The 21,353-nt window shown below is 46.3% G+C and overlaps 1 protein-coding gene across 1 annotated transcript in view; it reads left to right on the top strand.

The window, feature by feature from the left end:
* Positions 1–21,353, top strand: part of hipk2 (homeodomain interacting protein kinase 2) — an 87,579-nt gene that overhangs the window by 12,008 nt on the left and 54,218 nt on the right. The window contains 4 exon segments of the mRNA XM_034084370.2: positions 5,764–6,065; positions 6,068–6,148; positions 6,150–6,383; positions 6,385–6,944. Coding sequence (XP_033940261.1) covers positions 5,764–6,065; positions 6,068–6,148; positions 6,150–6,383; positions 6,385–6,944 — 1,177 coding nt within the window.

The following is a 21,353-nucleotide window of genomic DNA, read 5'->3' as shown; positions in this document are numbered from 1 at the left end:
ATTTACTGCCGGCATGTTGCTGATTTATGAGTCCTGTGGCTTCTGTCAAACAACATTTACATTTTACTCTTACGCTGTCAATGTGCTCGATGGATATTTGCCCCTCTTTTGTGCGTTTGTAAGAGAGCAGCTAGAGACATGGCGAGCCAATTCCAACTGGTCAAATACTGTGGGCAGTTGAGCATGCAGGCTGATGGAGCAGCAGCCTGCATGGCAGTATCTCCCCATAAGCTTGTCTGATGCATTATTCTATAAATAAGCAGAGATGAGAGAGCTAAAAAGGCAGACAGGGTGGTCAATAGTGGATGGGGGAAAGAGAGAGAGAGATGGAGAGAGAGAGACCATGCCGTGTCAAGCTCCAGCTCCCCTACTGAGGGCAGAACTCCAGGATAGACTGCTCAGTGTGGACAATATGTTCCTCTTCAGTGGTGCGTTCACTGTTGTGTTTAACCCGAAAGTCACTGTCCCTGCTACAGGTTTTCCACCAGTGGTTTTGTTGGGTATTATGCCCATGCCCATGTACATTTAAATAAAGATGGATGATAAATGAAGAGAAAACTTGAATGAATTAAGCAATTGCAGATACATATACTGAAACTGATAACTGAGTGGTAAGAATGGGATTGCCATGATTATACATGCCAAAGAAATGTTGATGAACGTATTGTCCCACCAAAATATGTTTCAAAATCTTAAAATGGAAAACAATTTAAAATTACGGTCATTATATTTCATGAGGTCACCTGACTTAGATAAAAAACTAAACAAAATGATGTTTCATGATCATTTATGTCTTTTTTTTATCTCTACCAAGATAGCGAGCTAGACAGAGTTTCATGAGGATATTCACTACTATAATAATAAACAATAATGGAAATTCTCCATGATATGAGTGCTTGTTATAGTCTCATCCCTTAAGTCAACCCAATGGAACCACTATGGGAAAGTATGGACTCACTAGACACTATCATTCCAAATAAAGGAATGTCATTTGGAACAATCATGTTCCTCCAGAGTTTCTCCTTGGAGAATTTATAACATGGTGAACGAAGCTCTTCTGCTTATATTTTATTAAGAGACATTAAGTATGTTTCCCTTTAGTTTGTCTCTATTTGTGTCAGGGGTTTCAAAAAGGAATGGAGGTGCTCTGACAAGTACATGCAAACTACGGCGAAGGGTGTTATAATGCTTTGTCTATACCAGGGGTGGGGAACCTTTTTCCTCTCAAGGGCCATTTAAATGTTTTCAACATCCTCCGAGGGCCATACAAATTATTGACCTCTGCTTAAAAAAACTAAAATCACAGCCCATTTATTTCTTCTTTCTTTCATGCTGTGCAAAGAAAAAGAAACCTCTTAATCCAGATATCTTACCATGACTCACGTATACATGCACGTGCACGGTTGTGGCATGACCACCAAAACAGAAAGATATGGACACAAATGTGCAAATGTATTTAGTTTCCTATCCATGCGGACGCAACATTAAGAGATCTATGGATAATCTCTCAACACCCATATGAAACAGAACTGTAAGCATATTTACTTTTTCTTTATGGATATTTTACAAATCACTCCCCTTTCAAACTGTATTCTTGTTTATTAATAACAACTTTTTGTTACTGTCATAGAGTATTTTATACCTGTTTACTTTATTCTCTTATTTTTTTATAACTATAATGATCATATAAAGATGTGCCTTTACCTCACTGGTTGTAGAAAAAGCTTCTTCTATTCGTTAGCATAGCTAGCTAACCAGATGCTAATAACAACAAAGCTATTGTCTGTATGATCAGTATGACAGATGAACAGATCGCCACTGGGCTTTCAACTAAAGACACAGCCACGCAAAAACTGCGGCATGTGTACGGCTCCTTATCTGAAGTGCGGAGCCACGTTCTGGTGCTCTCCGTCAGAACTACACCCCTGTCAGACGAGACATATACCACGTGATGACACGTTAGGCTCGTGTTGTGTTCATGGACCCTGACCTTGGCTTGGCAGGAAAAACAGGCTTGTTTATTTTTTTTTGCGGTCTAGATTTCTAGATTTTTTTTCTTTTTTGCGTGTGTTTATAAATTACCTCGAGGGCCGTACCAAATTGTCTCGCGGGCCGTATACGGCCCGGGGGACGGAGGTTCCCCAACCCTGGTCTAGACAGTCAGAAGTCATTTCATTTGGCTGTGATTCAACCCCCTCCCCACCCCTCCGTCCTGCAGACACTGGGATGTCCAGTAAAGAGACGGGGTCATCAGAGCGTCTCAGTCGCTGTCGGTAGTCATTAGGCCTAAGGAAAAAGTCCAAACCGGGGAACATCGACCACACATACCTGACTGACGTCTCTGAAAAGTATCCCAGATAATGGCTGAGGTATCTATTTAAACTTATACCCCTGATTTCTTAAGAAGAAAATAAAGTCCATGTAAAATGGAAGATAAATATGAATATTTCCTTATTGTTTCAGTTTATATGATATTTTACTGAATATACCGCTGACAAAACATCATCATGGTATGGGTGAATCTTTTTCTCTATTTTCTGACATTTTATAGACCAAAGGATTAATCGAAAGTAAATCAACAGATTAACAGATAATGAATATAATCATTAGTTGCCCTGGATTGTAATACATTTATTTTTATCTCAGACTTAAATCATTTTAAATTATGATTTGTATAAAGCCCAGAGCTTTGAGCAGAGGCAGGGATGAGATGAACGATAAGCAGGTTTTATATTAAAAGACTATTTGTAATTACAAAGGACTACTTGGCAGGTTTTGGTGGTTTCTAAAGGCATCCTCATCAATACTCTCTGTCATGTTGTCAGTGTAAATGGCGGGTTTAATAAAAGAGAGTAATCAGAAGCAGGTCACAGGCGAGTGTGAGGGCCACTCGCAGCCCCGCTCCCCTTCCCTCCCTTTCAGTACATCTCTCGCATGGCATGCAAAACGTCCCTGATCCTCCCAAAAAGAAGATTAACAAAGCCCTGACAGAGAAATAATCTCTCTGAAAACATTGACTCCTACCATTTCAACATGCTGCCTCTAAACAGTGGAAAATGCCGCTCTGGTATGCTTAATTGCAGTATGTGGGACACACAGTGTTCCTTTAGGTATGCTAAATGGAAAGCTTTGGCTACTGAAGGCATTCCAACATTGTAAATGCACAACAATGGACCTTAACAGTTTTGCGCTTGGCATTGGCTTCAGAAATTCAAATAAACTTCAACAGGACATTTCCATGGGAAGGTTTGTGTTGTTTCTGACACCAGTACACTGCCAAACCCAATAGGGTTTGGCAGATTCTAGATCATAAATGTGTTTGAACTTCAGTGTGTATGAAGAATGATTAATGCAGACTGGAGCTGCTTTCCCAATCAAGTATAATTGGTCACATGTTGCCTGTGTATGTTGCCATGAGATAACATTCCAGGCGTTTGACCTCTTACTTTTGGTCCATTTCATTTCTTATCTGTGTTCCGCCCAGGGCTTTAAACGGAGGTGCTGTTTGTACACATTTCAGTTTTGTGGCAAAAACCAGCTGTGCAGAATTTCAAGAATGTCCTCTTCATTTCTAAATATTTTTGTCAGCATTCCCATTTTAGGGAAACATGTGTGGCCTTCAGTTCATTGCACCATGTTGTCAATGTCAAATGAACTCTTTGACCACGGTGTTAAAACTGACAGAGTCAATGAATGACTAAGATCAGGGTTGAAGAGGAATTCATGTGACGCTAATGCAAAGAGCAGCTATCCTCGATCTGGCCTTGTAAAACCTGAGCTATCCATAATAATGCTGGCAGATATGTAATGCTGGAATTTTCCATAAGAGGAACAAGCCAGCTCTGTGTCTGTCCATCCATCTCTGTGTCCATCAGTCTGTGATTATCCTGTCAGACTCTCAGTCACACACTGCTGACGCCGCTCTGTGACACCATCCGATCATTCAAATTATTTTTAGCGTAAAGTCCAGGCACAGGAATTGGTAATCCAAGGAGTGACATCTGGCCTCCAGGGTTTATGTGATTAAAACACATAATGCCCCTAATAGCCTAGTGGACGATCTTACTTACCTCCCTGAACTACACGACTGGTCATCAAGTGCCATTTGTTTAAGTTAATTGTTTACACATGTGCAATTATCATAGTTGAGGCTTAAAAACATTTGTCAGTAAGCATGGAGGAGCTATGCTATAGCTAATGTACAACACCCTACCAAGCTTACAGTTGGTTCTCTTATGTGCAGCTTCAATCCTGCTTCATTAGGGTTAAGACCTGATGACCGCGCCAATAACTAATAAGTCCAAGTTAGGCTACAGAGGGTCAAAGAAAATTCTTAAAAAAGGAAGAGGAAAAGAGATTAGGAGAGATTCAAAATAACAAATGAGGCAACGTAAAGTGGAGGGCTGCCAACGTCCTACTGAATTAATCATCATCACTACTCAAAGGGCTACAAATGACAAAGTGACCAGGCATGTCCCCTCCTCTTCGCTTTCTGTCCGCGTAGAGAGCCTACCATTTTGGAAGTCCTTCCATCTTGGAGGTGAACGCTCCACCAATTATCTTTGAGCAGAACAACACTTTTCCAGTTCTCAAGACGTCTATTAAACACACAAAAGCAGCAAACAAAGTTTAAAGGCTGTCTGCATGCATGGATTTCGTTAGTGTTTGTGTGCGAGCTGCGACTGAAGCGTTCTTTGATTCCTGCATCAGTTGATCAACAGCGAGTTCTAATTGCATCGGCGTTGGCTAAGACAGGAGGAAGCTCTTAGTTTGTTAGCATTGAACTCATTTTGGGTTTACTGGAAACTGTTTAAACATAGCATTGCTAGACGTCTCTTATAATCTTCCTTGTGCTGTAATAATCATTTCAATGATACAAACAAGCCTGTTTGCAAAGCAAGAGATAAAGAAAGGGACTATTTTTGGCCAGTTGTTTGCTTGGAGAAGCGTTTGCTTATTCTGAGGCAGCTTGTTCCCAGGAGTTCAGAGCACAGCCTCGCTACATTTTTGTTTTGCCTTCTGCATCTGTAGCTGAGAGGGACTTCCGTGCCCCTCTCCTGTTCTCATAGTTCCTTTAACCACATTTCTTCCTCCACCTTTTCTAAAGTGAGTAATTGTGTAGTAATAAATGCAACGGCTGGGTAGAGTAGTGTGAAAGGAAATTGCAATCATTCCTTGAGACTATTTTGTGGGACTGTTTTTGTGTACGGGTTGTGGTTGCTCTGCCCTCTCTGGAGTGTCCCATGCAAGGGTATTCTTTTAGTATTCCCTCAGCCTATTTATTTCCTGCAGATGGGAACAGTGGGGAAATGGCATTTCCTCAACATGAACCAGTGGTTTGCATAAGCACATCTAAACCAGCTTATCTTTCTGCTAAGCATTATAAATATACATAAACAAAGTTAGTTTATTTAAAAACAAATCAATTTACCAAGAGTTTTGATGACGCAGTATCTGATTAAAAAAATGCTTCATGAAACATAAACCAATTTAATGACAAAGCAATGAATGCTTTGGGATATTTTGGAGGTTATTTAATGCTTATTACTTTACTGTGATGGTAAAGAGCTCAAAAGGTTAATATGCTGACGCATCAGATTCAGCGTTTATGCTTGGTGTTTTAATAACCTGCTCTGACCCAAGCTGTCTTTATTTAAAGCTACTGGCTACCACTCGTGTTTCAGACACTATCAATTTCCTAACCTCTCACTTTCATCCCTCCCTTTCCTCTCTGCCCCTCCCTCTGCCCCCCTCTTGTTACAGGTATGGCCTCGCAAGTGCAAGTGTTCTCCCCTCACACTCTCCAATCAAGTGCCTTCTTTAGCGTGAAGAAACTGAAGGTGGAGCAGAGTTGTAACTGGGATATGACAGGGTACGGCACACACAGCAAAGTCTACAGCCACAACAGCAGCAAGAACTTGTCGGCAGCCAGTGGCCCCCTCGGCATCAACAGCTCCCTGCAGGTCGCCAGCTCCACCCTGCCCTACGAGCAGGCACTCATCTTCCCAGCCAGCGTGGGCCACATTGTGGTCGCCTCAGCAAGCAGCAGCACTTCGGGGGCCCTTGGGGTCTCTGGCTGAGCAGCGGGGTGGAGGGTAGCAACAGCAGCAGCAGTGGTGGTGGAGGTGGCGGCAGTGGCGTTGGTGGCAGGGGTTGCTTTTCACAACCTGACGCGCCGGAGCACGGTCAGTCTTCTTGACACCTACCAGCGATGCGGGCTTAAACGCAAAAGTGAGGAGCTTGACAACAACAGCAGTGTGCAGATCATTGAGGAGCACGGCCCATCGATGATCCAGAACGGAGCAGCCAGTGGAGCCACGGTGGCCACAGTGGCCACCGCCACCTCCACTGCAACGTCCAAGAACAGCGGCTCCAACAGCGAGGGGGGACTACCAGCTGGTGCAGCATGAGGTTCTCTGCTCCATGACTAACACCTACGAAGTGCTAGAGTTCTTGGGGCGAGGAACCTTTGGACAGGTGGTTAAGTGCTGGAAGAGGGGCACCAATGAGATTGTGGCGATCAAGATCTTGAAAAATCACCCGTCGTATGCACGGCAGGGTCAGATCGAGGTCAGCATCCTGGCGCGTCTCAGCACGGAGAATGCGGATGACTACAACTTTGTTAGGGCCTACGAGTGCTTCCAGCACAAGAACCACACGTGTCTGGTATTCGAGATGCTCGAGCAGAACCTGTACGACTTCCTCAAGCAGAACAAGTTCAGCCCTCTGCCGCTCAAATACATCAGACCCGTGCTACAGCAGGTGGCCACAGCGCTAATGAAACTAAAGAGCCTTGGCCTGATCCACGCTGACCTGAAGCCAGAGAACATCATGCTGGTGGACCCGTCTCGACAGCCCTATCGGGTCAAAGTCATTGACTTTGGCTCCGCCAGCCATGTGTCAAAAGCAGTCTGCTCCACTTATCTACAGTCCAGATACTACAGGTAAGAGCTGGAACTTTGGCATTTGAATTATTTTGTTATGAAATGGATTTGAAAGAAATTAGGCATTTATGTAACATTTCATTTAATTTAATTTGTATTTGTCCCGCTCATGGTACGCAAAACCAATGTACAATAATTTCCACAAAACATGATTACCATTGAGCGAAAAGGAGCAGGGGAGAAGAATAACATCTTATGTGACCTGCCCCTTTCTAAGAAAAACAAAATACAAATAGATGGTCTGCCCTTCATAATAATAATTTTTTTTTTTTTACTAAGAGAAACACAAAAAAATGCAATGAGGAAATGGCTTGAAGAAAGACATGTCCTGTTGTTTGTTCCTGTTCCTGTCCGTTCTGTTTGGATGATATTGTGCTTTCTACATCTTGTTTGGTTTGTCCCAGCTTTAATAGGAATGTCTTCCTAGCTGAGATGATTATGTGGCCAAACACCCATGTGATATTTTGCCAACCTTATGAGCTACTGCTGAAGTTCTCTCTCACTCTTTGCTTGTTACTCTGGTTGTTAACTCCCCTTCCAGTGTGGGATAACATAGTAAACTCAGAGGCTTGCTGAGTAAACAGCTGCTTTTTGCATTTAATGTGATAAAACATGTTGCAGTGTTACTTAAAAAAGTGAAAAACCTCTTCAGTTCTTCCAAAACTTGGTGAAACTGGTCAAGACGAGACTGACCGTTAGAAATATTTGAAGAAATAACTTTTGTCTCTTTGAGAGGTTCATGGGAAAAAGTAGTTTTCCCTATCTTTGGGAGGTGTTTGAAAAGATTTCAGAGAAACTCCCTCATTGAAGAACGGCACCAATCGTGGCAGCCTGCCCACAGGCATCTATTCACCCCTCTGCTCCCCAGGCCCCCATACCCTCAGCCCCCCATCACCATCGCGGGCTCCCATTTCCCCAGGGATAGAGATGAGGGGTCAGCCTGAGTTCTCCGGTAATATGTGCATGTAATCCACACCAGCGGGCCCTGCATTAGAACCAGATGAGTCTTCCTGGGTAGGCCCTTTCCTTTCTTCTTCACAGTACTTCTTAAACAGTATTTTTTCGCCCATAGCAAACAGTGTGTTTAGGTTTCAGCGGAGGCAGCGTCAGGGGAACTGTGCGAGGAATCAAACAGTGTCCATATCCGTACAGAGAGGAGCTTTGTTTGGGGCTCAGGCCCGGTGCTGGGGGCCGAGCCAAAGGAAGAACAGGTGTGTGTGAGCCGTGGTTTTGTAATCTTTGTGGATAGACTTTTATCACATCTGACAGGTGTATTACTTTATATGAGCTATAGTGTTTATTGAACTGACTTTATTAAACACTTCTCCCAGACTGTCTCTTAAATCCACAATATATTAGGATCCCTGTATGGGAATTTGATCGTCTACAGGGCACTGCTGTTATATCAGTTTAAGTAGCTCATCCTGAAGTGAAACACCTCTAGTAGCCGGTTGTTGGTTGCCCCTGGGCTGTAGGTCAACAAGCAAGCCATAAAATGTTCCTGTTTGTTTTCTCGGGGAGTGACGAGTGGAGGAGAGTGGAGAGATCATCCCTTCATTTCCTCTTGGCAGCAGAAGAGGGGAAAGAAGGCTGAGATTGACCAGAACAATTACCCATCAGCTACCAAACCAAAACCAGCGCCTTCGTGAACCTAGTTTGAGGCAATGGGAGTGGTGTGTGTCACATTGTTTTGTAGTGTGTGTTGTCTCATTGCGAGGAATGAGGCAAGTCTTACAATTTAAGGAGATAGCTCATGGGAGATGAGCACTACGGATGAGCACTACGGGTGCATGCCGTTTGGGCAGCAAACAAACTCCAACTGCGGGTAGAGTTCATGGTGAGTTCAAAAGCTTAGAGGAGAACATCAAACCATCTTTGATGACTTCAGAGGAGATGATTGCGTGATAGTTTCTCTTTCTGTTGTGCAGACAGTACCTGTACAAGGTAGAGATTACATACAGGTGGGATTTGCCAGCTCCAACTTGCTGGCTCTGTGTTACTCTATAGTCTTTACAAAAGCAAAAACATCCCCCTGTCGTCTTCTTTGATATACCGGTTTTTTTTTGTTGATGAGGAAGAAATAAGATAAGAGATAAGGAGGAATCCTCAGAGAAATCTGTCCCACTTTTTTCAAATATCTGAGAGTGAAGAGTATTTCGAGCCCATTTCAGACATTATACAAACAGAGCCATTAACACTTGTGTTTGCCTCACACATGGCTGTTTGGCTTTCATATGCCAAAGAAAGCATTGCATGTGCTGTAAGAGCCTTGCAAATGACTTATGGATTTTTCCACAAGGTTGACTCGTGCAAAGTAAAACACTAGCGTTCAAGGTAAACAAGTGATGTGCAATTTGCAAGAACAGCTCTCAGGGTGCTTAGAGTTTCAACGTTGTCGCTTCAGTGCTTAGTGAATACAGGCTCATGTATCTGAGCTCATCTATCATTGTCAAACAGGCCTGTCTGTGGCACTTATTCACTCAGTGCTACTGTACTTCAATACAGTCTACTATCGTTAAAATACATTATAAACTTTGTGTTCTTAATTATTGTGTAGATTGTACTTCCTCATCTCAGTAAATTGTGACCTTAACCTGGTCCTCCTGCCATGTATCCTCCTTTCCTCTCCTACTAACCTTCCTCCCTCTAGCCTTTAGCCTCTGACGTAACAGGTAAGCCAGCTAGTCAAGCTTACCCTTTGCCCAGATAAAGGGATTATTGTCTTGTCCCAATTGGGCGTGTTTGTCCTATTTATCTCATCATCGAAAGACCATGGGATGGGGGGGATGCAGCAATCATTTTTAAGTTTGTCTAGATTTTCCTGTAGGCACTTGACAGCTGGCAGGAGCTGGCCTTGTAGTGGAAGGATGTTAGGAGGAAGACACTTTTCCCCTTGTTATTTAGGTGTTGCCAAAGGCTGCTCTGTTTTCATGCCTTTAAGTATATCCAGTGGAGGTTTTCATGGATCTGAAGCTGGTTCATTGCTGCTTCTTAAGCACACATACCAACTGGGATTCCCACATTTGAAACCCAAGCCGGTATACTCAATGGAAATAACTCAAACTCTTCATAACAGACACTCAAATTACATTTAAGGGGTCAGTATCCTCAACTTAAAATCATGAAATGTAAGGGTTTTACATCTGGTTTCTGTAACGTTAGGAAACCGTAAAACTGCCAATCACACCCACTACGTGCAGCGACTGACGAAGGTGAGAATGAATGCAGTGTTTCGTTCTCAAGCTCTCTTTTCATTCTTACTTTTTGTGTGCACGCATAAGGCAACACGATGACCAGCTTTCTGGAGTGGACTGTCTGAAAGCCTTTATCCCAGTATTTAGAGCAAATATCGTTTGCGTCTAGCCCCTCTCTTTGTACCCCACCTTTGAGTTTGTCCGTTCAAATGGCTGTAAACTGTTTTAGCCTCTATTTCCATGGTTCTTTTCTTGCTTTTTCTTTTCCGTACCCATCAGAAAGGGTTTCTTGTCGTGGCAGTTTTACAGAGGCTAGCTTAATGGCCACAAGACAGAGGGAAAGAGATAGAGACAGAGCAATTTTCTCTAGTAATTAAACATCCTAATATTAACAACTCAGAAGCCTGAAGCTGTATTGCTTACATGTCAGCACCTGCCACCTGCACACATCACAGACTTCATACTGCTGGAGAAACCTTCATGTTACATACAGTTGTAGAGCATGAGAATATAGCCATTGTGGTTGAAAGGAAAACGAGTGTCTGAGAGGGAGGGAAAGGGCTTGTTGATGTCACCAGTGATCTGAAGTGGCCAGTACTCGCAGTGCTTATCAGTGTGAAGCAAAAGGCCTCTGGCAGAACAGATCTTAATGCATCCGGATGGAAACTTAAAAAAAAGGCTCACATTATGGAACTCACTGCACTTTTTACTTTAGCACCTTTTATACATGTTAAGCAGTGAAGATGGGTGGCAGCCAATGCTACGGTAGGGATCTCTAGCACTGCCAGCCTGTATGTCGAAAGTAATAACTGATGAAATATGTATCTGCCTCCATCAGGGTGGTGCAGTCACAGCTCGGGCTGAGTGTAAGACGAACCCCTCCCCACCCCACCGGTCTATCTGTCTCTCTATCTGTTGTTTCGCGTTGCACAAGCATACAGACAGGGCAGGCGTTCCAGCGTTACCCTGCTCCGTGCGAAACATCAAGGGGTGTTTTAATGAATGAGGTTGCTATTAGTACTGTTCTGTGAAGCGTGTGTTAAACAGTGAGTGTGTGCGTGCTACAGAGGAAGAGAAAGGTGGGTAAATGGCAGGATCAGGTTGCCACAGAGGAAAGATGGATTAGAACAGGGCAGAAAGGCAGATTCGCTTTGTGGCAGGCAGCGGCGGTGTTAATAGTGCAGGTGTTGTTTATGTGAAGATCCTCGAAAAAGTTTCAGGAAAGAGATTGGGAGGTAGGGTGGAGGTGGGGGGGGGGTTTGTGAAAAAGGCCCTTGTTTTGCATTCCTAACCAGCACCTGGAACAGCGCTCTTTTTCCGCCAAGCCCTGACAGATTATTACTAATGCAGATGAGATCTCATGAGGTTCTACCTGACTGGGTGTGTGCTGTGACACAATGAGACTTATTTAGCTGACTTTCTGGTTGCTTTCATTATTTATTCTCCAGCTTGTGACCACTCATCTTGTTGTTGACAGTAGATGCTATTATCAGGAACCGGTAGTAAAAGAGAGCCCCCTAAAATGATAATTACCGCTCCCTGTATTCGCTACTGTGCTTTTTACGACAGTCATAACATCTTAGTATGCATGACAGGATCCTAATAACCTGTTTCTCATTTATAATTTGCCTCTGGGCAGCGTTTGCATGTGTCTCCGCAGAGCAGGAGACATGTAGCAGCTAAGCTAATTAACTACAGGTAGTCGAGCATATGCATCGTAACATCTACAGGAGTCAACCGCTCTAAGTCATTTGGGTAAATAATGAATGAGAATTATTTAACTCTGAAGGATAATGTGAACCTTGCCACCTAGCTGACGGATACACATATCTATACACTCTGACAGGCTGCCCCTGGTGTGTGTGTGACACGTGTGTGTTTGTGCGACACTGCTAGGGTTGGAGTGTGTGCTGTACGACGAGAAGGAGTTCTCTGAGTTACCCCACATACTTGTCTTTGTTCTCCCTCGCAGTCCAATTTCCATACATTTCCCAGGATATTAAGCTGACAGAAATTAAGCTGCCTTGATAAAACGCAGCGAGACGCCCACTTAAGCTCACTGAGGCTGCAATCTGTCTGCTCTATATTGATTGGCTTATCTAAACATAGGATTCTTTCCTCACCTAAGCTTTTGGGGTCGTTAGGAAATGTTTGGCAGCACACAAGCAGAAACCTGTTCAGCCTTACAGGTGTTTGCTGCATAACACCGCAGGCTAACGGGGGAAATAATAAAGTGCAAGGTCATTAAATGTCCAGACTCAACTGTAAGGGTTACCACCACCAAACAATGGAGTTTTTTTGCTCTGGCTTAAGGTTGATCATTAACTGGACAGGTAAAGTTTGTCCTCAGCAGTGGTCGCATATAATTTTCCCCGCTTGCCACAGATTGGTCTTTCTTTTCTGAGAGTCAAGCACATGTGGGTCGGCAGGGTGATGACTGCCATCAGCGTCTGACTGGCACAGGTGCCCCCGGGTCTAAATAAATCATGAGGCCTCCTGCTGATCCCCCCTTCCACCATTCCTGTATGCCCGCCATCCCTCCGCAGGGAGCTCCAGACAGGGGGGCAGCCCCCACCTCTTCGTGCTGCCTCGGCAACTTCCCCCCCGCCTTCGCTTTCTCTCCTTTCTCACCTTCCCTTCAGCCCCCCTCACCTCTTCCATCCACTTGCATGAATATTTAAAAGCTAGCACCAGGATGGAAAATATGCAGCAAGGGCAATGGAGACTTGGGAAAGAGGAAAAAGAGAAATGTTCATTTCGGGACTCGGAATGTCTTTTTTTAGGGGTATAGTTGAGTAGTCCAATTACAGAGGGAGAGATTTATAAAGACAGATTAAAACAGAAATGGAGAGAGAGACAGACCGGGCTGAGAGACTATAGCTGTCCAGCTGGGGAGAGGTCCAGGGGGGATTGGGGAGGCCCGGCAGGGACCTGCATTTGGCTCCATGCTGGCTGTGTGTGTGTGTGTGTGTGTGTGTGTGTGTGTGTGTGTGTGTGTGTGTGTGTGTGTGTGTGTGTGTGTGTGTGTGTGTGTGTGTGTGTGTGTGTGTGTGTGTGTGTGTGTGTGTGTGTGTGTGTGTGTGTGTGTGTGTGTGTGTGTTTGGACAGACTGCCATGCACTTTAACAGAGGATGCCTGGTGTGCAGAGGCCCATGTAGGCTCCCATGAAGTTTTTAACAGAACAAAACAGATGCATTTGTTTTCTCAATTGGAGGAATTTGCTAATGTGCATATACAAGGGTAAATAGTTTGGCTAATTTGTGGCAGGCAAGAGGGCAGAGCTCCGCGTCGCTCATCCAGCCAGCTGGGGCCCCCGTGTAGAGAGAAAAAGAGGCTTTGATGACCCCCCCTCTCCTTTCATCTCTCTCTTCATTTAGTATCATCCCTGGCTCAACACACTAACTTGACTTTCCTCGAACTGCCATTTTTAACGGTTTTAACCGTGTGCTTTTATGTTGCTCACTCTTTTTGAAAAATGTTTTTATTGTGTTAGATCAAGATGTTCGACAGCCCGGTTAAACATAGCTCATATTCATGGTGACAGTTGTCGCTCTATAAAAATGTTGCTATTTTTCATTGCAGATGGCAGAATTAAACGAGGCTCTGTTCTTACCACACAGGCTATTTTCAGCAGCGCTCATAACGTCGTAAAGAGACAACGCCATGTGACTTTTAGATTCCAATTATTAACGCCTCACTTTGTTCGCATTCATGGTAGTCAATTTCAGATAGGATCATGAATGTTTTATTAAAGATATTTTACTTTAGTTAAGAGGGGAATATGACAAGAAAAGGAATACAATGCAACTAAAGTGAAAGGCTTTGAAACGGCTAAATACAATCTGATGTTTGAATATACAATACATTTCTAGCAAACAGTTTTTCTGAAGAATTAAGAATTCTTTGGGTCACAAAAGATTAGGGAAGTTAATGACACATAAATGATCTGATGTGGCTGTCTGTCATCATTGAGCAGTTGTCTGGGGTGAAGTCTGTCATAGCATTCTTGTTCCAATGTCTTAAGAAAAAGCTGTTTCCACAGATCCCACGTCAGCATTGTCATTCTTTTATTGACCTTGTGTCTCACTGAACTCACATATGAACGTCTCCAGGGTTTTCTGAGAATGAGGAAAAGGAGCTATTCACAGAAATGGCTTTGTTTTGGGGGGATATAAAGGACACTCAAGATTCTGTTCGAGCAGCATGCTAGTCATAAAACAGTTCTGAAGCAAATCCTATTTCACCCAAGCTTGATAAATAATTTAAAATGACTAATAGCGCCTTGTGACAGAGAATGTATCGCTGTGGTGTATCAGATTGCGGCGGTTTGGGCCCTAGGCGTAATTTGTTTGGAAAAATAATTACTCCTGTATTGGATCCTGGTTAAATATTTAAAGGGTTAGCATTAGGAATGGGGCAGGATCCAAGGATGTTTTAATCTACTTCTATGCAAACCCGTTGCTCTAGAGACATCACTGCTGCAGACAAGCTGCCACAAAGGGAGGAACAACTGCTATATTTGTTTTAATATTCAAACCGCTACATTTCTAAATTTCACGGAGAAAGAGCAAGGCAAACTAATGAACTTCTCCTGTGTGCTTTGCCAGCGAGCTTTGAAGACTAATCCCAGTGTGTTATGAGCGTGGAGCGTCAGATTGTCTGTTGGGTTCAGCTGGTTATTGAGTGCACAAGCTGGGAGGCACCAAAGAGCATTAAGACGCTATATATCAGCCCACAGAGGAAACCCAAAAGAAAACAAGCTCCAGTGAGATTGCAGATAACAAAAGAAGAAAAAAAAGCTACGATGGAACGAAAAAAAGAGAAAGGGAAACAAAAGAACAATAGCCAAATTAATCACTCTAAATGTGAACGGTAGCTGTTCAACCGTGCCGGGCAATTTGAGGTGTGTGTGACTGTCTGATTAAACAAGAAGGTTATGTCCTGTCCTGCTACGCACAACCTGTTCACATCCTCCCGCAAGATTGAGTCATTCACAGCATGGAGGATTTTTGGTACACAGTCAACACAAGCACCATTTTTCCCCCAACCGTCTATCACTGAGCTGAGAGAACACGGCTTGTTATCAACAAGATCTGGACATAACTCACATCACCCCTTTAAACACAGCAGGGACGTCAGGGAGGCAGCAACACCGCCACGCACTCTTTCATTACATCCAGAATCTGTATATCATCAAACAGATGGCTTCTCTTTAAAACAGGACAGTGTTGTTATCTGAAGCTGGAGTGTCTGCTCATCAGCTCAAGCTCACACCAATGCCTTTTAACAGGAGAACTGATGCAGGATCAGGAAAGATGTTTATCTTATTAAAAGTTATTGTGGCTGGGCAATATACAATTATTCATCTATCATATTATTAATAATAAGCTGTGTGATGTGACACTAGATTTCGTTCTAGCCAAGTAGGGCTGGTCGATAAATAGATATGACATGGCTATTTTGTATAGGACTAGATAACGCTCACATTTTGGATATTTTAATATGGCATAAGTCTTTTCCTGGTTTTAAATCTTGCATTACAGTACAGTGATGTCGTTTTTAAAGGGGCCCTATTATGCTCCTTTTTAGGTTCATATTTTTTGGTGCCTCAACTGTTCTCATTCATAACACTCCGTTCGATGTCTCACTATGGGATGCGCCTCATCGCGGAGCAAACAGAAGCATTAGTCTCATTACGCCAATCCTGATTGGCTGGTGATCTTGACGTCAGCGTCAGGGAATCCACCCCCTATAAGTAGTTTGTGCTACGTCGCATGCGTCATTCTTTCAAACACCTCTTCTCGCTTCAGAGCACATCTCGAACGGTAGCCGGGCTAGCTTAACAGTCCACAGACTGAACCCAAATCTAAATTTCGGTCGACGGGCGCTCGCCGGCTACCCTTCCTGCTTTGCAAGAAGACTACTAATACTAACACACCAGTTAGTATTATAATCCACTTCGCCATTTCTTCCTCGGGGATTAAGGTAATGTTTTGATTTTTTTCAAGCTAGCAACACACCTGTCGCTGGCTTGCTTTCCCTCGCTACCGACACCACGGTAGCAAGGACGTTTTCTCTTTTCTCTTTCTCACGGAGGAGGAAAGGATTAAAAGAATATTAACACACCAGTTAATATTCTTTGAGAAAAAATACCTACACCGTCCTTTTTTCTCCGGATTAAAGACAGGTTGGTAACACTTTTTTTCTCGACGACGTACCTGTTACGAGCGGGTCCTCTCCACGCCACGCCACGCCACGCGGCGAACAAGATGGACGCCTCTCTCCCTCACACCAGAGGAGTCAGGGACTCGGAGGCTCGACTCTGTGGCTGCGGGTTGAAAATATCAGGCACAGACTCACACCAGGTCTGCTCGGGCTGGAACACGCCCAGGAGGCTATTGACAACCCCGGCTCGTGCGGGCATTGTGCCCGTTTCACCATAAAGAGCCTCCGCCGACGGTTAGCACGCCAAGCTAGCTTGTCGGGACAGGACCCCCTCATGTCCGTTGATTTGCCGGCTGGCAATCAAGACGCGGGGGCGTCCGCCGCAGAGATTGAGCCCCGCACTGTGTCGGTCTGGGGCTCATCAACAGCGGCAGCTGCAGAACCGGAGTCCCGCGCCGTGTCAGGTTGGGACCCGGCGGCGGCAAGAGACGTGGGAACGGAGCCCCACGCTTTACCAAGCTGGGGCTCCCGGCTGGACCTCACCATGGTTTCGCCCGCGGAGGATGTCCTGGAATTAGATTACATGGAGGACGAAGAGGGTGCCTCTGAGTTCCTCCTGTCTGATTCGGATGAGCAAGAAGACGATATCTTCATGTCATCGGCTCAGGCTGCAAAGACGGGAGCGATGGCTGCTCTCCTGGGCGATAGCACACCAGCTTCGCCTTGTCTGAGCATGGACCTGCAGGCCGTGTGTCAGCGTGCCGCGTCCATGCTAGACATCCCGTGGCCCGAAATGGCCAAGGAGACCTCCAGGTCCCATTACGAGGGGAAACATTTTCCCCAAGCAACGAGGACAAGGAGGCAACTCCTTCCGTTCTTCCCGGAGATGTTGGGTGAGGTGTCGGTCTCGTGGAGAGACCGGCCCTTTAGCAACAAGGCCCCAATCCAGGGTGCCTCCTCCCTAGACTGTGACGGTATGGAGAGGCTCGGCCTGCTCCGCATACCGCCTATGGAACCGCTGGTGGCAGCCCACCTCCTACCGAGGATGGGCCCGTCACCAAGCAGGAATCCCACGCTGCCAGCGAAGGCGGACCGATTCCAGTCGACCATGACTGAGCGGTCCTACAGAACCGCAGCGTTGTCCGCCAGGGCTCTGAACGTTTCCTCGCTGCTAACCGCATACCAAGCGGAGCTCTGCGAGGTTCTGTCGAGCAATCCTGGACCGGCCGTTCTGGATGAAATGGCCGCGGTCACAGACATTTGTCTCCGTGTCCAACGCTGCGCCGTCCAGGCCACGGGCAAGGCAATGGGGATCATGGTGGTGCAGGAAAGAGCTAGATGGCTCAACCTCACCAACCTCCCAGACCGGGAAAAGGAGGATGTGCTTGACATGCCCATCGTTCCCGAGGGGATTTTCGGCTCCGCTCTCGCCTCCATGCAGAGGAGATGCGAGTCGAAAAAGAAGGAGGACGAGGCCCTCCACCTCTGCCTCCCTCGAAGGGTCCAGCCGCTGCCTTCACAGCGGCAGTCCTTCGTTCAAGCTGCCTCGAACCCTGCTCGGTTCAAAATACCCAAACAGCAGAGTTCGCAGCCCGCCCCGAGTCCCCAGCCCAGGCAGGAGACGAGGGCGAGTTGGCCTAGAAATTCTCCGGTCCCGGCTGCAGCCCAGGCGCAGCCGACCCAGAATTTCGGCCAGCAGTCGAGGAAGAAGAAGCGAGTGGCGTGACAGCCCCTCCTTCTCTCCTCTGTGACAGAGCTGGAAGTCCACGGTTCCCCAGCTCTAGATGTGTTCCCGCCGCCTCGAGAGATGCCTCAACACCATCCTCAAGTCCGCAAAAACACAAGTTTGTTGTTGTTTCTAAAATAAACCATTTTCCGCTAACGCATCCAGGCTTCAGGCCAAGGGCGCAGCTAAAAAAAATGAAAAGAAAAACAATAAAAACAATAAACAGTCCGTCAACTGTTCCCCTTCTGAGAGCAGCTACGGCTTCTCTCAAAAGGCAGATTATAGACGGCATGCGCAGTGCCGGCTGGGGTTGTGAAGGCACCACTGTCACGCGCATGCACAGTGCGCACATGGTGGGGCACCACCGTGTTCAGACACTAGAGGGCCCCATAACACAACAAATAGGGACTAAGAGGGTAAGAGACGTGACATCTCCGCTGGCTCTAAGGAGCATACAGTGGAAGATGCTCACAACATCTGCTTGGGGTTCTCAAGACAGTAACACGGAGCAACAGACTCCAATTCGCTGTCACCCCCCCTCGCTTCTCGAGCATTCTGTATTCACAAGCCCGGGGAGAGTCAGCCCATATTCTAGAGAGAGAGATTCTCTCACTTCTAGAAAAGAGGGCTATATCTATAGTACCCGCCGAGCAGAGTCAGATTACGCAGACAAATGTTCTCGTAAAGCACCTGCTGAACCTGGGTTTCATAATAAACACAGAAAAGAGCATGTTGTGCCCCGCGCAGACTGTACTCTTCCTGGGTTTACACCTGAACTCGGTGCCCTTTACAGCCCGCCTGTCAGCGGAAAGAGTGAAAGCTTTCAGAGCTTGTCTCGCTCATTTCCAGCTGTGCAAACATGTTCTCCTCAGTTCTCCTGCGGTTACTGGGGCTCATGACGTCAGCCGTCCTGGTCGTACGACTGGGACACTTACACATGGGGGAGTTTCAGCGCCGAGTAGTCGTTCTAAAACTAAACCCCGCGCGCGGAGAGTAATGGTTACTGTGAAAAGCGTAATGGCACTACGTCACTGGCCGCACCCGACTTTTCTAGTACGGGGCGTGCCTATGGGTGCTGTCCTTTCACGGAAGGTGGTCACCACGGACGCATGTCTGACAGGCTGGGGAGGTATTTACGGAGGTCGTCCGGTGAGGGGTCTCTGGAGCAGAGACCTCCAACGGGCGCACATAAATTACCTGGAGCTTTTAGCGGTGTTCCTCACCCTAAAACGCTTTCTGCCTTTTCTCAGAGGACATCATGTCCTCGTGAGGACAGACAACACGACCACAATATCGTGTATAAACCGCCAAGGGGGTTTGCGTTCTCTCCAGTTACACATGCTGGCACGCAAACTGATCTTATGGAGCTGCGGACGTCTCCTCTCTCTGAGAGCGACGCACGTACCAGGAGTGATGAACCTCGGGGCGGATCTGCTGTCCAGAGGTGCACCACTATATGCAGCCTGGACTCTACATCCAAGGATTGTGAGTCAGCTGTGGGTGCGCTACGGCAGAGCCGCGGTAGATCTGTTCGCATCAAAAGAAAATGCTCAATGACAGCTGTTCTTTTCAATGCGCCATTTAAACGCACCGTTAGGCGTGGACGCGCTCATGCACGATTGGCCTCCGGGCCTTCTGTACGCGTTCCCACCCCTGGCTCTGATACCCCCAACTCTGGCCAGAGTGAAGGAACAACGCCACACACTTATCCTGATAGCTCTGCCCTGGCCCGCAATGTACGGGCTGGCGGAGATATATCAGCTGCTGTGCGGGCAGCCATGGCAGCTCCCACTACGCAGGGACATACTGTCTCAGGCAGGGGGGGGGGGCGATCTTTCACCCACGCCCAGTGCGCTGGGCACTATGGGCCTGGCCCGTGAGTGGTATAACCTGAATACAGTGGGACTCCCTCAGAAGGTGATAAACACTATTCAGAGTGCGAGAGCTTCCTCCACCAGGTCTCTCTATGACTGTAAGTGGAGGTTGTTTGAGGAGTGGTGCCTTCAAGAAGGGCACATCTCTTTTCAATGTCCTGTCGGGGTGATTTTATCATTTCTAAAGGACTTGATCGATAAACACAGAGCTTTCTCTACGATCAAAGTGTACCTGGCTGCTATTGCTGCATGCCATGTGGGCTTTGAGGGAAAGACGGCTAGCCAACATCCTTTGGTTTGCCGTTTTATGAAAGGGGCTCGCAGGCTCCTCCCTGTCTCCAGGTCACTGGTGCCCTTATGGGACTTGGCAGTGGTTTTAGATGGGCTCAACCTGACCCCATTTGAACCCCTGGAAGGAGCTGACATGAAGCACTTGTCACTCAAGACAGTGCTGTTACTGGCCCTGGCATCCGCCAAGCGGGTCAGTGACATTCATGCGCTATCTGTACATCCTTCATGCACTCAGTTCGCCCCAGGGCAAACGAGAGTGTTGTTGAAGCCCAACCCTGCCTTTACACCAAAGGTGGTTGGTTCATGTACCCCAATTGACATTGAGGCATTTCCTCCGCCGCTGTGTCCCTCCGGGGAACAGCAGCCGGATTTGCTGTGTCCAGTTCGTGCTTTACGCACCTACATATATGGACAGATCAAAAGAGTTTCGTCTTAATGACCAACTCTTTGTGTCCTGGGCTAACCCTCACAAGGGCAAGCCCGTTACTAAGCAACGGCTCTCCCAATGGATCGTGGAGGCGATTGCTTTGGCCTATACGAGTCAGGGGTTGCAGGCACCTTCGGGTCTGCGGGTTCATTCGACTCGTGGTCTGGCTACATCCTGGGCTTTGTTCAAGGGTGTTTCCATCCAAGACATCTGTGCAGCGGCGAGCTGGTCCTCGCCGCTCACTTTTGTCCGCTTTTACAGGCTAGATGTCTCTGCTCCTAGTGTGGCCCGAGCAGTGCTGGGCACCTTGTTGAGACAGAGACCTGTTAAGTTCTGGTTGGTTTGGTGATTTTCGAGATAAGCTCGTCTGGCAATACGGGAGCTACAATTTCCCATAGTGAGACATCGAATGGAGTGTTATGAATGAGAACTATAGGTTACTTGCGTAACCCCAGTTCTCAGAGTAACATGTAGTGAGATGTCTCACCAGACGGCCCTCCTTGCTATGGTGAAGCGAGAAGGGGTGCTTATTTTGAATGACGCAATAGCGCAAGCTACTTATAGGGGGTGGATTCCCTGACGCTGACGTCAAGATCACCAGCCAATCAGGATTGGCGTAATGAGATTGATGCTTCTGTTTGCTTCGCGATGAAGCGCATCCCATAGTGAGACATCTCACTACATGTTACTCTGAATTACTGGGGTTACGTAAGTAACCTATAGTTTCCATGC

Source organism: Pseudochaenichthys georgianus, chromosome 6 (assembly GCF_902827115.2).
Source record: "Pseudochaenichthys georgianus chromosome 6, fPseGeo1.2, whole genome shotgun sequence".
Classification (NCBI taxonomy): domain Eukaryota; kingdom Metazoa; phylum Chordata; class Actinopteri; order Perciformes; family Channichthyidae; genus Pseudochaenichthys; species Pseudochaenichthys georgianus.
This window is presented reverse-complemented; position numbering and strand designations above follow the sequence as displayed.